The sequence below is a fragment of the Pteronotus mesoamericanus genome, unplaced genomic scaffold (assembly GCF_021234165.1).
Source record: "Pteronotus mesoamericanus isolate MK-2021 breed Mesoamerican mustached bat unplaced genomic scaffold, CSHL_Meso_final scaffold_137, whole genome shotgun sequence".
Taxonomy (NCBI): Eukaryota; Metazoa; Chordata; class Mammalia; order Chiroptera; family Mormoopidae; genus Pteronotus; species Pteronotus mesoamericanus.
The window spans coordinates 4,458,441-4,472,503 of record NW_026555306.1 but is presented as its reverse complement, the minus strand read 5'-3'; the positions used below and the strand labels follow the sequence as shown (position 1 = coordinate 4,472,503).

General features: G+C 59.3%; 1 protein-coding gene across 1 annotated transcript in view; it reads right to left on the bottom strand.

Annotated features, from left to right (window-relative positions):
- Window positions 1–2,162: 2,162 nt before the first annotated feature.
- The window catches only part of BICRA (BRD4 interacting chromatin remodeling complex associated protein), a 33,036-nt gene continuing 21,135 nt past the window's right edge, over window positions 2,163–14,063 (bottom strand). The window contains exons 8-15 of the mRNA XM_054588658.1: window positions 7,284–7,916; window positions 6,960–7,140; window positions 6,596–6,705; window positions 5,640–5,701; window positions 4,440–4,588; window positions 4,234–4,328; window positions 3,944–4,046; window positions 2,163–3,428 (exon numbers count right to left, since the gene is read on the bottom strand). Coding sequence (XP_054444633.1) covers window positions 2,317–3,428; window positions 3,944–4,046; window positions 4,234–4,328; window positions 4,440–4,588; window positions 5,640–5,701; window positions 6,596–6,705; window positions 6,960–7,140; window positions 7,284–7,916 — 2,445 coding nt within the window. The 3' untranslated portion in view covers window positions 2,163–2,316. The remainder of the gene's footprint in view (window positions 3,429–3,943; window positions 4,047–4,233; window positions 4,329–4,439; window positions 4,589–5,639; window positions 5,702–6,595; window positions 6,706–6,959; window positions 7,141–7,283; window positions 7,917–14,063) is intronic.

The window sequence follows — 14,063 nt, the reverse complement described above, 5'->3', positions numbered from 1 at the left end:
TTTCAGTTTTGCAAGATGAAACGCGTTATGAAGATGGATGGTGATGATGGTTACACAATGTGAATGTATTTAATGCCACCGAACTGTGTAGTTTAAAATGGCTCCAGTGGTGCCCTGACTGGTGTGGCTCAGCGGGCTGGGTGTCGTCCAGCAAACCGAAAGGTTGTTGGTTTGATTCCCAGTCAGGGCACATGCCTGGGCTGCGGGCCAGGTCCCCAGTTTTGGGTGTGCGAAGGTTAACGGATCCATGTATCTCTCACACATTGCCGTTTCTCTCCCTCTCTTAATCCCTCCCTTCCCCTCTCTCTAAAACTAAATAAAATCTTTTAAAAAACAAAAACCAAAACTGCCGCTCTCCTTCAGCGCTTTATATATTTTGCATGTGGGGGAAGCAGGTGCACAGCCAAGCAGGGGGATCATCTCTAGGAGATTCCACGTACCAGCTTCCCACCACAAACACCTCCAGGGGCTTGCAAAGAACGGGCACGTGGCTAGAGTCCAGCCACCACCTCCCACCTGGCCTGCGGCAGGGACCTCGCTGGGCTCCGATTCCGCCGTCGCGTCTGTTCCCCATGCGGCCACCAGAGGGCGCCAGGGGGGGAAACTGTCAGCTCACAGTCCTGTGCTCAGAACACGCCGCAGCTCCCGCTTCATTGAGTTAAGAGCAGAGCTGTCACCTGGGAGCCCAAGGTCCTACAGGATAAACCCCCTTTGGACCATGTGATCTTGCCTTTCGCCCTGCCCACTGGTTCCCAGGCGTGGTGCTTAATGCTGCGTGGCGTTCCTAAGCAGAAAAAGGTTGTGATGGGCCTTATGGAGAAAATAGGTAATATTGGATGAACTTCCTTCAGGTGTTGAGTTCTAGTGCTGCCGGCCGTGAGCTCAATGTTAGCGAATCAACAATGGAGGTGTATTCATAAGGTGTCTCTAAACAGAAACACACATAAAACAAGGCGACAGGTTGATCATTTGACTAGAATGTTGTGACCAGAGGCTCCAAGTATTCGCTGAGTTTATGTTTTAGACCACAGAACATTAGCGTGCATAATCATGGAGAAAACAAAATAAACCCATAAACAAAACAGAAAAAGACCTAAAGAGAGCAAGCTGCGGGTTGCCAAGGAGAGGCGGTGGGGAGATGGGAATTTTTTTTAAAAAATCGCCTGCTTGAGCTGTTCAGTTTTCCTCCTTCACTAAGTCCCCACCCCCTACCCCCAGCCCCGGGGCAGGGATTCCTGTCCGCCTGGTCCCATGCTGCACCCCTTGCTGGGAACAGCGCCTGGCACCCAGTAGGTGCTTCACCAATATATGTGGAATAAGCGCCCCTCCGCCTGCCCACCCAAGTCTCACCCCAACCCCCAGACTCCAAACCCCCCCAAGACCCAAAAGCAAAGGGGCTGAGGGGTCGTCAGTAGTTTTAAAAAAAGGATCGGCTTTTAATTTACAAGAGTTCTAAATGTACAGAATTCTCCTTTAAAAAAATTGTTATACACAATAAATACAGTACAAAAAAATTTATCTTACAGTACTAGTTTTGTCTCCGAGATTTCAAAATCTGGCGCGGGTGGCTGGCGGCAGGAAGAACAGAGGGAAGACTGGTGGGGGTGGGGGTGGGGAGGAAGACCTCGGTTTCCTGTGTTGGAGGTGCTTGGGCTTCAGTTGAGGGACGGAAGGGTTCGGAATCTCTCTCTCTCTCTCTCCCTCTCTCGCTCACTCCAGCACACACACACAGGGACACAGGACAAGGAGCTGGACGCACACACAGGGATGCGGCAGGTGCCCTCTGCAGGTCCCGCGGCTCTGGCTCACACTGCCCCTTCCCTGCGTTTCCTCTTACGGCCTCCTGGGGGCGGTGTGGAGGGGCTGGGCGGGCCTCCAGGGACCCTCCCAGCTCCGAGCGCCCGCCAGGCGTGGAGGCCTGAAGCCACACAGACAAGCCTGGCACCTGGACACGCACGAGCAGTGGGAACAAGCAGGGTGCCCCCATACCTGGCAACCACACGCATGTCCCCTGGAAGGAGGGGTGGAGTGTAGCAGGAGGTGGGAAGAAATGGGACGTGACACACCAGGTTTACCGCTCCTTTGGCAGGGGACATTGTACATTTACAGCCCCCTCCCCTAAATCCACGACCCCCCGCCCAACAACCCCGCTGAAGCAGGCAGTGGGAGAGGAGGCCTTTGTGACTCAAATAACTTAGGCAAGAAAAACTCAGGGGCTCCCCGGCTCGTGGGCCCCCAGGAGGCTGAGGTCAGCAGCTCAGCTGGCCCTGGCGTCCGCACCGAGCGGGGGACGGGGAAGGGAAGACCAGCCCGGTGTTATCTGTTCAACGTCCTGGCGCCGAGGCCGCCGTTGTGACTGGAGGGCGGGTAGGCCTCAGGCCTGTGCAGGGGCGACGGGGAGGCGGCCGTGGCCGGCGGGGCGTGGGCGTACGGGGGGGCGGGTGTCCGGCCGGGGGCCTGCTGGAGGTTCAGGATGCTGTCGATGGCGCTCTGGAGGTGCTCGGTGAGCGTGTCGTCCTGCGGGCTGTCGCTGGAGAAGCTGGCCTGGTCCACGTCCGGCGACTCGGACTTGCGCCGCTTGGCGGGGGGCAGCGGGGGCGCCTCCCAGCCGGGGTCCCTGCTGCCGCTGCCCTGCGCCGCACTGGCCGCGGCCTCGGGCGGGGCGCCCTTCAGCATGCGCTGGTACAGCTCGTCCTCCACCGCCGCCAGCTCGCGGATCAGCCCGCTGGTGGCTTCGTCCACTTTGGTGGGCAGCGGCGCCGGACTGCCGCCGCGCGCCCTGCCGGTCACGGCCCCCTCGGCCGCCCCGCCGCCCAGGGCCTCCACGTTCTCGCGGTACGTCTTTCGCAGCGGCAGGCGCGGGCAGTGCGCGGCCGGGGCCGGCGGCTTGTGGTCCGGGGCAGCGGGAGGCGGGTGGTCCACGGTGCCGTTCATCTGGCCCGTGGTCTGAGGCGGCGGCGGCGGGGGCCGGGGCGGGGGCTCGGCCGCCTTGAGGGCGGCGTGCGGTGGCGGCGGCGGCGGCGGGGGCTGGTGCACCGGGTCCAGGGCCGTGTTGTGCACAACCTTGCTGAGCCCAGCTTCCTGCTTGATCTTGAGCTTGAGACCGATGCGGCTCCGGGCCTCGTAGGTCTTTATGGGCGGGCGGCTGCGGGAGGGCATCGGGCCGTCCTCGTCGGCGTCCAGGGAGGAGGCGGCGGAGGCCGAGGAGGACGAGGAGGACAGGCAGGAGGACGCGCGGGCCCAGGTCACGGACGGGGAGCCGCCCGCCCCGCCATGCCGGATCACCAGCTTGGTGGGCAGGTGCAGCGGCGGTTGCGCGGGCGCCCCGGACGCCGAGGCAGGCGGCGGGCCCTGGCCGGGAAGCCGATGTCCCTCGGAAGAGGCTGTGGCAGGGAGGCCGAGGGAGCGGGAGGAAGACATGTACTCATCTGCAGAAGGAGGGGCCAGGAAAACCCAGAAGTCAGGCAAGGCACGGGTTGCCTGTGCAGAACACAGCTGGTGGGGGGGGCTGCTGTGCACTGCGCCCCTACTGTCCCCTAGGCCCTGGGCTGGGCCGCTGACTCAGGCGACCCTTCTCAGCAGTCCCCAAATCCCGGCAATGGCGCAGAGAGAAACACAGCACCTTAGGCTAGATGCCACCATTTTGCAACCTGGGTACCTTGCTTGCTTCACCCTCATCCTGGCGCTGCTCCCCTGCTTCTCTACCCACCTGAAGGTGGAAGAACGTCCCTTCCATGCCGGGACCCAGAGGGTGAGGGTCCGTGGCGATGGAGGAAAAGAGACTCGGTTCGCAGGGAGCCCGGCCCCCGCACGGAGGCCGCTCGGGCGCCGCCTAGTGGCGCCGCGAGGTAAGGCCACGCCCCCTCCAGCCCCGGTCTCATTCTGCTGCAACGGAAGGCGCAGAGGGCATCTCTCCCCTTCCTTCTGTCCTCTCCCCTCTCACCAGGCTTCTCCTTAGCCAGCTGTTTGTCCAAGGCGAGGGTTGTCTTCTCCTCCTGAATGAACATTCGGTCGATCATCACCATCTCCGCTGACGGGCTCACCCTCTGAGGGGGGAGAAGGTGGGCAAGTGAAGAAGCCGGGAGGGGGCAGGGGATACGAGTAAGCCAGGTGGATGGGCGCAGACTCCCAAGTGTCCCTGCGATCTGACCGCCAGCCTCCCTGCCTTCCTCCCTCCTTGAGAGGGTAAGGCCAGGGTCCCCTGGGGGATGGGGGGAGGTGACCCCACCCTACCCGGGACTCCTCCAGGAGCAGGAGGCGGTATTTGTTGAGCATGGCCTGGGTGCGTTTCAGCAGCTGCGTGGAGACGGTCTCAAACTCCTCGTCCACTGAGGGAGAAGAGCACAGGGCACAGGCGTTGCAGGTGGGCTGAAGCGCAGGTGCCCACCAGCCCACTCCACGCTGCCGGGCGAGGATGGGGTGGCTCCGGGAGGCCTTACCTTTGTGGTAGTCGTTGGGGGAGGGGAGGGCACCCTGGTAGACGTGGTAGGGCAGGAGACGATGCAGGGCATCCTCGAAGGAGGGGAAGGCTGTCTTGTAGTCTGGGTGCAGGACGGAGCCCTGATGTTTGTGCAAATGTTCTAGGAAACTGGGGGTGGGTGAGGAGAGACCACACACGCAGAGCTGGTGATGAGGCCAGGAGAGACCAGGACCCCGAGCCCCAGGCCCCAAAGCTGGCAATGGCGGGAGGAAGAGAGAACTGGGAAGCAGGTGCCAGCATGAGCTGGCTGTGCTTGACCTGTCTCACGGGACCTCTGGTGACACCCCACGCGTGGAGGTGCTACCATTATCCCATTTCGCAAACGAGGAAACCCAGGCCCGGAGCGGTGAAGTGCTTCCACCCAAAACAGAGCGAGGAAGCATCAGAGCTGGGAATCAGGCGCCAGGGCCTCCAACTCCTCCTCCATGCTATGCTGCCTTCCGCCACCAGGGGTCAGCATGGCGCCACGCTGCGGTGGCCAACGTCCCTGGACTGGTACCTAAAATCCTCTTCTCTCACAGGCTTTCTACGGTAGCACAGATTACAGCGACTTATGTCTCTTTATCCTGTGATAGTCCCCACCCTGTGCTGAAGAGCAGCGGCCCACACACCGCAGGGGCAGGATTTGGTCTGTCTTGCATTTCCAGAACCCAGCACAGGCCTGGGCAACGAGTGAGTGTTTGATCAATACTCGGTGGGAGGAGGGCAGAGAAGGCAGGCAAGCATCTAACGTTTGCCCACCCACCTAAAACGCCCATCCCTCCACCCACCTGAACATCCATCTATCCACCCAAACACCAACCCTTCCACCCACGCATCCAGACCCCACCCCCGCCCCCCAGGCCCAGTCTGAGGTCTGAGGGTGCAACGGGGACCAGGGCACGCCAGGGCCTCCCGCCTGAAGTCACCCGCCTCACGGTGCCACAGGAATGCTCTTAGCACCGTCTCACCGCATCCTCACCCATCATGCCCGTCACCACCCCATTTTCGGGGGTGGCGGCCTGGGGTTGTGTCAGGGAAATGGCACCGGGAAGCCACAGGGTGGACACAGGGGCGAGTGGGGATTCTGCGGCCTGCCCCCCGCTGCAGGGTGGCAGGCAGAAGTCTTGGGGGGGGGGGTGCGGCAGGAAACAAGGAGGAGGACGGCGCTGCTCCTCACCAGGCCTCCTTGCTGGGCTGAAGTGGGGGCGCTTTCTTCAGGCCGCTCAGCTTGCTCTCATACTGCGGGGTGAAAGGCGAGTGAGCGGGTCGCACGGACATGCCTCCCCTCCCTCGGTGCTCTGACCCCTGACGTCCCTCAAACTAGGGCACAGGCAGGAGGGGCCCATCTCCCCCATGGGGACTTGGTCCTGCCCATCACACGCAACCTGCAGGGGAGAGCGGGGCTGGGTGCGGTGGGCACGTGGCGAGGAGAGGGGGACAAGCAGACCTGAGCCCTGAAGCCCCCTCTCCCGCTGGGGCTCGGGCCTCGCCTGCCTTCTGGGGGGACACCAGGGGCGCTTCTGGCGCCTCCCCCGCTGCTCCTCTCGGGGTCTGCAGCCCCTCCACCCCGGCTCCTCATTCTGCCTCAGGTCTCTCTGCACCTCGGCCTCCTCCCTGTTCCACGCCCAGTCTTCCCGCTCAGCCTCTGGTGAATCTTGTCTTCAAGACTCTCCAACCCCTCGGGTCCCGGTCCCTCCACCTGCCCTGCCTCTCATTTCTGCACAGGCGCCCTTGTCTCCCCGCCCCCACCATTCCCCACAGGTGACCTCTGCCTCTGTCGCCCCCCACCCCCCGCCCCTCTGTCCAGGGCTTCACCAGACCCTTTCTCTTGCGTTTCCCACCCGCCCGTCCGGAGCCTGCATCCGACAGTGTCACCCCTTCCTCCCTCGGTCAGCCTCTCGCCTGCTCCCGCCCCAGGGACCACAGGAGGTCTCAGGCCATCTCTCTGACTCTCACCCAATTACCCAGCTACCGTGCTGTCTGTGGGCCTCTGTCCAAAGGTCTCGGTCTCTCACATGGCCACTGCCCGGACTGTCCCGTGTCACCCACTGTCTGGATTTGCCTTATCCACCTGTCCGTCCATCAGCCTCCCGGGCCCCGCCGCCCCCCGCCCTCGCTCCGGCGGCCCCTTACCTGCGGCCCGGAGGGCTTCCCTGGCCCGGACGCAGCGGCCTTGGCCACACTCAGGGTGGGGAGGTTGCTGGCAAAAGCTTTGCTCTCGGCAGGAAGCAGAGGAGGGAGGCCTGGGGGCAGGGGTGGGAGCAAACAGGGCTCAGAGGTCACCGGCAAAGGCCCCCCTCACACGTGACCGCCCCAAGCCTGCCTCCCGCTCTGCTCCGGTGTTCCGGCCTCAGCGGTCCCACCGGCCATAGGACCTGGGAGACAGCCCTTCCTCCTCCACCTTCCCTGGCCCGTGAGGTCCGAGCGACCCCTTGGTTCCATAGCTCAGCCCCCCCTCAGGTCCCCATCCTTCCTTCGTGGGCTACCCCTCCCCTACCTGCGGCGGCCATGGGTGCCGGGGCAGGGGGATGGCTGGGGGCGGCGGGGGTCCCGGATGGGGTCTGCCCGCTGACCAGCACCGAGGCAGCGGTGCTGGCGAGGGGCCCCAGGCTGGCGGAGGTCTGCGGGGCAGCGGGGGGGCCCCCGGCTTTGCTCTGGAGAATGATTCCGGACGGCACCTGAGGAGGGGACAGGTGGTTGAGGGGCGGGGGCACCCGCTAGGAGTGGGGGCAGCCAGGCACCAGGGCTGGGGGGGCTCCCATCAGACTGCAGTGGGGAGGGCCGCCGGAGCATGCGGCGGGGGGCCTGCGGCCTGCGTTACCTGGTGAAATCTCTCCAGAAGAGCCTTCGGCTGGGGCAGCGCCGGGAAGGGGGCGGTCACCATCTGGAAGGTCCGAGGAGGCGGTGGGGGGGGCGCCGCGGGCTCGGGGACCAGATGGAGGGTTGGAGGGGGCGTGGGGGACTTGTGGGGCCCTTGGCCAGGCAGGAACTGGAGCTGGAAGTCGGGTGGCGTGGGGGCTGGCAGTCTGGCGGACGTCTCGGAGGAGGCCACGACGGAGGAGGTGGAGGCAGGAGGCAGGTGGGGGGCTGGGGGCAGCGGTCCCTCGGGGGGCTGGGACGGGGGTCGCAGAGGGGGCTGGGGTGGGCCTGGGGCAGTCGGGGCAGGGGTGCTGGCAGGTGGGGGGACGCCCAGCTGGTTCTGGATGACAAAGATGCCAGGCAGAGTGGGGGCGGCCTGGGACGGGGGGCAAGGGTGCAGAGCGGGCTCTGAGGGTGGGCGGGACAAGCTCTGGGGCTGGGAGGGCGGCCGGGAGTGGGGGCGGGAGGGCGGGCGTGAAGGGGGTCGGGTGGGGTGTGGGGAGGGCAGGTGGGGACTGTCTCCCAGAGGGGTCTGGTGAGGTAGTGACGGGGACGAGGAGGGGCCCGGGCCCTTCAGTGGAGCCGCTGCTGGGATCTGGGCAGGGGAGGGAGGCAGAGGGGAGGGGGCAGGGGTCAGAACCAACCTTGGCTCCCATTGTCCTAAGACACTGGGGACCCCGGCCGCCCCCACCAGAAACCACCCTTCTTAGCAACCCCCGGCCCCGGAAGAATCCCTCCATGAGAGCCGCTGCCCTTCCCGCCTCTCGTGTCTCACTCCCCACCTCGCCCCTGCACCCACCCCTCCTCACCCCCGCCACACCTCTGCCCTCTGAGCTCTCCCCCCGCCCCCATGCCCGCCTCCCCAGTTCCCCCAGACGAAGGTGCAGGGTTTGGGGGCAGCAGCAGAGGCAGCAGCAGGCGACAACACACCAGCTGTCCAGCGGGGAGGCGGGCGGGGTGGGGGCGCCAAGGAGCGTGAGCACAAGCAGCGAGCAGAAGGGGGTGCCGGGCGGGGCAGGTCCCAGCAGCCAAGCCCGGCCTGACTGTCTGGCTAACCCTCCGGCCGTGTCCCCGGGGGAGGGCTGATGGCCGTGGAGGGCACAGTGGGGGCTGGGGGGCCCAGGCGGCCGAGGGTGAGGACAGCCGCCTGTGAGTCCTGGGCCCCGTGGGGGGTGTCCAGGGCCTCTGCCTCCGTGTGCTATGTGGTCGGGGCTCTTGGCCACCTGAGCGCCGCCTGGGTCCACAGGCACGGGCACGTGTGTGCACACTCTAGTGCCGCAGGTGCGCGTGTATCAGGCTTGAACACGAGATCCAGGCGTAGTTCTACCACATGGACACAGCCACCCTGCCTGACACGCCTCGGCCCTGCACTCTCCTGCCCTGAAATCAGGACCGTGGCAGCCAGTTAATCGGCGAGTGCCAGCGGCGTCACTGGCGCAGCTGCAGTATCCTCGCCCTAGTGACAGCTCACACGGATCCAACAAGTACAACTGGCCACCTGCGCCCACGCGTGTGGTCTTCCACGGCCCCAAGGGCAGCGACCACATTGGACTGATCTCACGGATGAGACCCTGAAGCCTGGAGCCGAAAAGACGGGTCCAGAGTCTCCCGGTCTTACCACCACCCAGGACTTCAAAGCTGAGCGAGGAGGGCTCGGGCCTTGCCCAAGGCCCCGGCGCTGCCGGGCTCCGAAGCTGAGCTCTCCGCTCCGAGCCCCCGAGGTGGGCCGACTCATGATTTCAGAGCCGCGACTTGTTTTAAGGCTCCGAGCCTCTGGGCCCTGCAGGCATCCCTTCCAAGCTTGCCCTGCGCATGTCAGCAATTCAAAACGAAAAGGAATCGCTCATTCTGCCCGTTCCCAAAGGCTTGCCATGCCTAAGGAGAGAGCAGGGGCAGCCCCTACCTCCCACAGGGCTGGCTGAGGTTGGCACCCAGATAACCCCTCCGGAAGGCAGTTTGGTCTGGTGACTTGGAGAAGGCCCAACCTTTGACCTGGTGGCCCCCCTCCAGGCATCTGTCATAAGGCGCAGCCAGGCCCTCACTCACAGGGCTACCCACTGTGGGAGCATTTACAGGACAGAACAGGACACTGACCCGAAGGGCCCCAAGCAGGCGAGGGGCTGAAAGAGTCAGGAGAGGAGAGCTGGCCCGCTCCACCCCTCCCTACACACAAGGCCGACGGAGAACACAGCGCTGAGTGAAGCAGGCAGAGCAATGCATTCCGCGATGGCTGGGCAGGTGGCCAACCTGCACTATGGACAGTGGACCAGACAACAGTCTTGTTTCCATGCTAAATTTGCTGACTTTGAATGTATCTACCATAGCTGAGTAAGAGAACATTCTTGTTCCTAAGGGCTGAAATACTCTACTAAAATATTAACATGTAAAGGAGACTGATATCTGCAATTGATTCTCAAGTGACTGGGGGGTGGGGGAGGGAATGCTATTGAGAGCTACGAATAAGAACAAAGGGAACTGGCCCCCAGAGGCCCCACCTCCTCATAGTCAGTCTCCTCTGACTCTGCAGACGTGTTGGTCTCTGTGACCAATAGAATTCGGCCAAAGTGATCACATGCTACTTTCGATGTTAGGTTATCAAAAAGGCTGTGGCTTCCATTCAGGGCACAGCCTCTCTCTCTCTCTCTCTCCCCGCCCCTTCTCCCTCCCCCCATTGGATCACTCAGTTTGGTGGAAGCCACCGTGCAGCGTGTTATGAGCCACCTCTTACAGGAGCCCCTGCAGAGAGGCGCTGAGGCCTCCTGCCAACAGCCACCTGAGAGCACCACCTTAGAAGCCAATGCTTCAGGTGACTGCAGCCCTCGTTCGCATTTTGACCTCACGAGAGATGATGAGCCAGAACCCTCCAGACGCTACTTCCACATTCCTGCTCCTTCAAAACTGTCGGAGATGAGGTAACGTTGGTTGTCGTAAGCAGCTAAGTAGTGGGGTAATTGGTTACATAGCACTACACAACTAATATATCTGGTTAAAGAGTAAAGAGCTCCCCTGGGTGCTTTGAGCTATTTTTGCAACTTTGCATATATTTTAAATGATTTTAAAACAAAGTTAAAAATACCAAAATTAAAAAATAAATTTAGATCTGTTCTCATTAAAAATGCAGAGACAAACACACACACACACACACATACCACAAACAAAACAAGGTAAAAACACCAAATGACCTACTAGGGGAAATACCTGCAATTTGTAGCACAAAGTTATCCTTTTCATATGTAAAGAACATCTAGAAATCGCTAAGGAAAAAAGCAGAGAAAAAGAGGGCAAAGGATATAACTAGACAGTGCACAGGACAGGAAACACAAAAGACTTAAGTGTTTCAAGAGATGCTCAAGTTCACCTGTAATAAGAGAAATGCAAATCGAAAGTACCCTATGGAACCATTTGCACTCTTCACATTAGGAATAAGCCACGTGTCCCATAAAGACACTCTTACATACTGCCCGTGGGGGTCTAAACTGACACAATGTGCTACAACTCCAGAGGCAGGGGATTCGGCAGTAGCTACCCAAATTATAGGTTCACATTTGCTTTGATTCAGCACAAAGGCTTCTGGGAAGTAACCAGGCAGATACGCCTGCTCCTGTGGGAAACGACACATGAACAGGTTGTTTACAGCAGCTCCGTGGGGAGCGCCAATGCCTGGACATGGTCTAACGTGAATCAATACAGCATTCACTGGAGAAACAGGTTATAGGACCCCCCACGGATACCAAAGCCCATACATACTCTCGAGTCCCTTATATAAAACGTCATAGTATTTGTACATAACCTGCACATATCCTCCCATATATGTTAACTCATCTCTAGATTATTTAAAATGCCTAATGTAATGTAAATGTTATGTGAACAGTTGTTACACCGTATCATTTAGGGATCAACTTTCTGGAAATTTTCTCCCTAAATATTTTCAATCCATGGTTGGTCGAATTCGTGGACGTAGAACCCGCTTATACGGAGGGCCGACTGTGATTCCCTGGACAGAGAGAAATGTTAACCCACATGCGCACCAGGCTGTGTACGTACACAGACACACACGAGTAAGTTCCTGTGGCTGTCTGGGGGGAGCGCGGGCCGGCACGTTGGCATGGGGCAGGACGTTTCCCCTGCACTTTAAAAACAAAATGCTCTCCAGTGACTGAACCCTATGAAATAATACCTAATTTTAAAAATTAAAAAAAAAAAAATCTTCCATGAATGGGAAGAAAAAAAAAGCTGAAAAACATTTCCTATCAAAAATGTTACCAGCGGCTTCTATGTAGTGGGATTAGGAGTGATTTTTTCCTTCTGTTCTTTTGTGTATTTTCTAAATTCTCCAAATAAGCATGAACTTATTTTTATAATCATTTCTTTAAAACTACCACACAAGCGGACTGTTTATGAAGAGACTCCAACTGTCCCTGTGTGGATGGACGGCAAGGCGGTCCGCGTCACACAGAGCTGGAGGACGCGCAGGAGGCGTCTGCCGGCGCACGGCTCTGGGCCGAGACCACGCGGGGGGGGGAAGCCCCTACAGGCACAAGGCTCGCGGAGTGTAGCCGGATTAGGGCTTCCTAAAAAATGGTTGGCAAGTGTACACACTCTATGATCCAGCAATTCTGTTTCTAGAAATTTACCCTACCGTTATTTTCATACGTGTGTGCAAAGCCTGGGTAAAGAATATTTATAAACATTGGCCGTGGCTGGGTGGCTCAGTTGGGTGGAGCATCATCCCGCACATCAAAAGGCTGAGGGTTTGTGGGTTCGATCCCCGGTGAGGGCGCGTATGCAAGGCAGCTGATCGATGTTTCTCGCTCACTTTGATGTTTCTCTTTCTCCCTCTCTAAAGTCAATAAATATATCCTTGGGTGAGGATTAAAAAAAAATTTGTGACCATTGTTAATCACAGGGGAAACCACCTTCAGTTGTCATGATAGGGGACTGAATTAATAAATCATGAAATAAATGATATGAAAAGGGTCAGCAAGCCACCGGCTCCTGGGTCCAATCTGGCTTGCCGCCTGCTTGCCCTGTCATTTTTGTAGGGCTCACAAGCTAAGAATAGTTTTATATTTTCAAATGGTTAAAAAAAAAAAGAAAAATATTTTGTGGCTCGTGAAAAGGATACGAAATTCAAGTTTCAGTGTCTATCAATAAAGTTTTATTGGAACGCGCCCATACTCGTTCATTTAATGTATGGTCTATAGCTGCTTCTGCCGTATACAAGTCTCCCACACCTACGGTTTTGCTTTCCAGTTTCAGTTACCTGAGGTTAACCACGGCCCAAAAATGTTGAATGGAAAATTGTAGAAATAATCACTTTGTAAGTTTAAATTGAGGAACGTGGCCCGTCCCATTCTGTCCTGCCGGGACCCGAGTCGAGCTTCCGTGCGTCGCAGCGGCCGTGCGCGCCCCGCCCCCAGTGGCGCAGTGGCCGCCGGTTACCTGGGGGGCGGGGCGCTGCGCGTGAGGCGGCGGTGCTTATGCTCAAGCCGCTCTCATTTTACTTAATAAGGCCACAGTCACGTAACTTTTATGTTATCGTTGTTAATTGCTTACTGTGCCTAATGAATAAATTAAACTTGATCGCAGGTATGTGCATATAAGAACATTATACAGAGTCCGGCAGAAGGAACGCCTGCTTGAGTGTGGTTGGGAGGGTAATAATATGGGTTTAATAACTGACAGTTTTAATTTGAACGCTGCGCCTAAGACGCCATATCTTGTGTGCTTGAGTGGGACGCTGTTAGGCTATCCGCGGGTTCAGTCACCCGCTGCGGCAGTGTCTTGGCAAGTATCGCCCGCAGATGAGGCAAATGACTGCAGTGCCCAGAGAGGGACCCTCCAGGCCGCAAGGGCCTCCTCTGCCCTTCAGACAGGCTGCCTGCCTTTCACACTGTAGGCCTTTCAGACGTGCCGACGCTGTCCAAGCTCTTTACGTACTTTAGTTGTCCCCCTGAAGTACATACTATTATCCTCACTTTACAGGAATGGAAACTGAGGCACAGAGCCTACAGTGGCAGAGTTGGGGCTCGAGTCCCTGTTCCTGACGACTACCCACAATCCTCCAGGACGGTGGGTTTCAAACCGCTCGCAGGACCATCACCACACTCTCCCTGGATCTCCCGGGGCTTACGCACCGGGCAGCGCTCATCCCGGCGGGTGGCTGGGCTCCCAACCCCCCCACCCCCCTATTTAATTATGCTCACGGAATGTCCGCTGCGTGCCAGGCGCTGTTCCGGCGCTGGGGATACAGCAGCGACAAGACAGACGAAACTCGGCCCTTGTGGGGTTGATTTACACTGCCTACGTTTTAAAGCGGGAAGCCCTTTATCCCGAGAACCTCCTCCATACCGGGAGACCGGGAGGGACAGGCTCCAAGGGGCGCCTGGATAAGCGCCCGGCCCCCTGCAGGTGTCTGCAGTGACCCGCTGAAACAGCGCGGGACCAACATGCTCTGGCCCGGGTCTCTGAGGAGGGAGGTTTGAAGAAGGGGAGCCACTTGCCAGAGAGACCCAGGCCTGCGAGTGACCCACTCTAGAACCAGTGCTTCCAACTTGGGTCTCTCCCAGACCAGGCGCCCCTTGTCCCTCCCCTACCCCTTCCTGCCTACCCGCCCCCTCCCTGCACAGACCCGATGCCCTCATGACCCCATGTCCCTCTGGATGGGACCCAAGCTCTGCCCCATAACAACAAAGGCTAATACAATAGCAAATACGTATCAAGTGCTTGCTCTGTGTGAAGC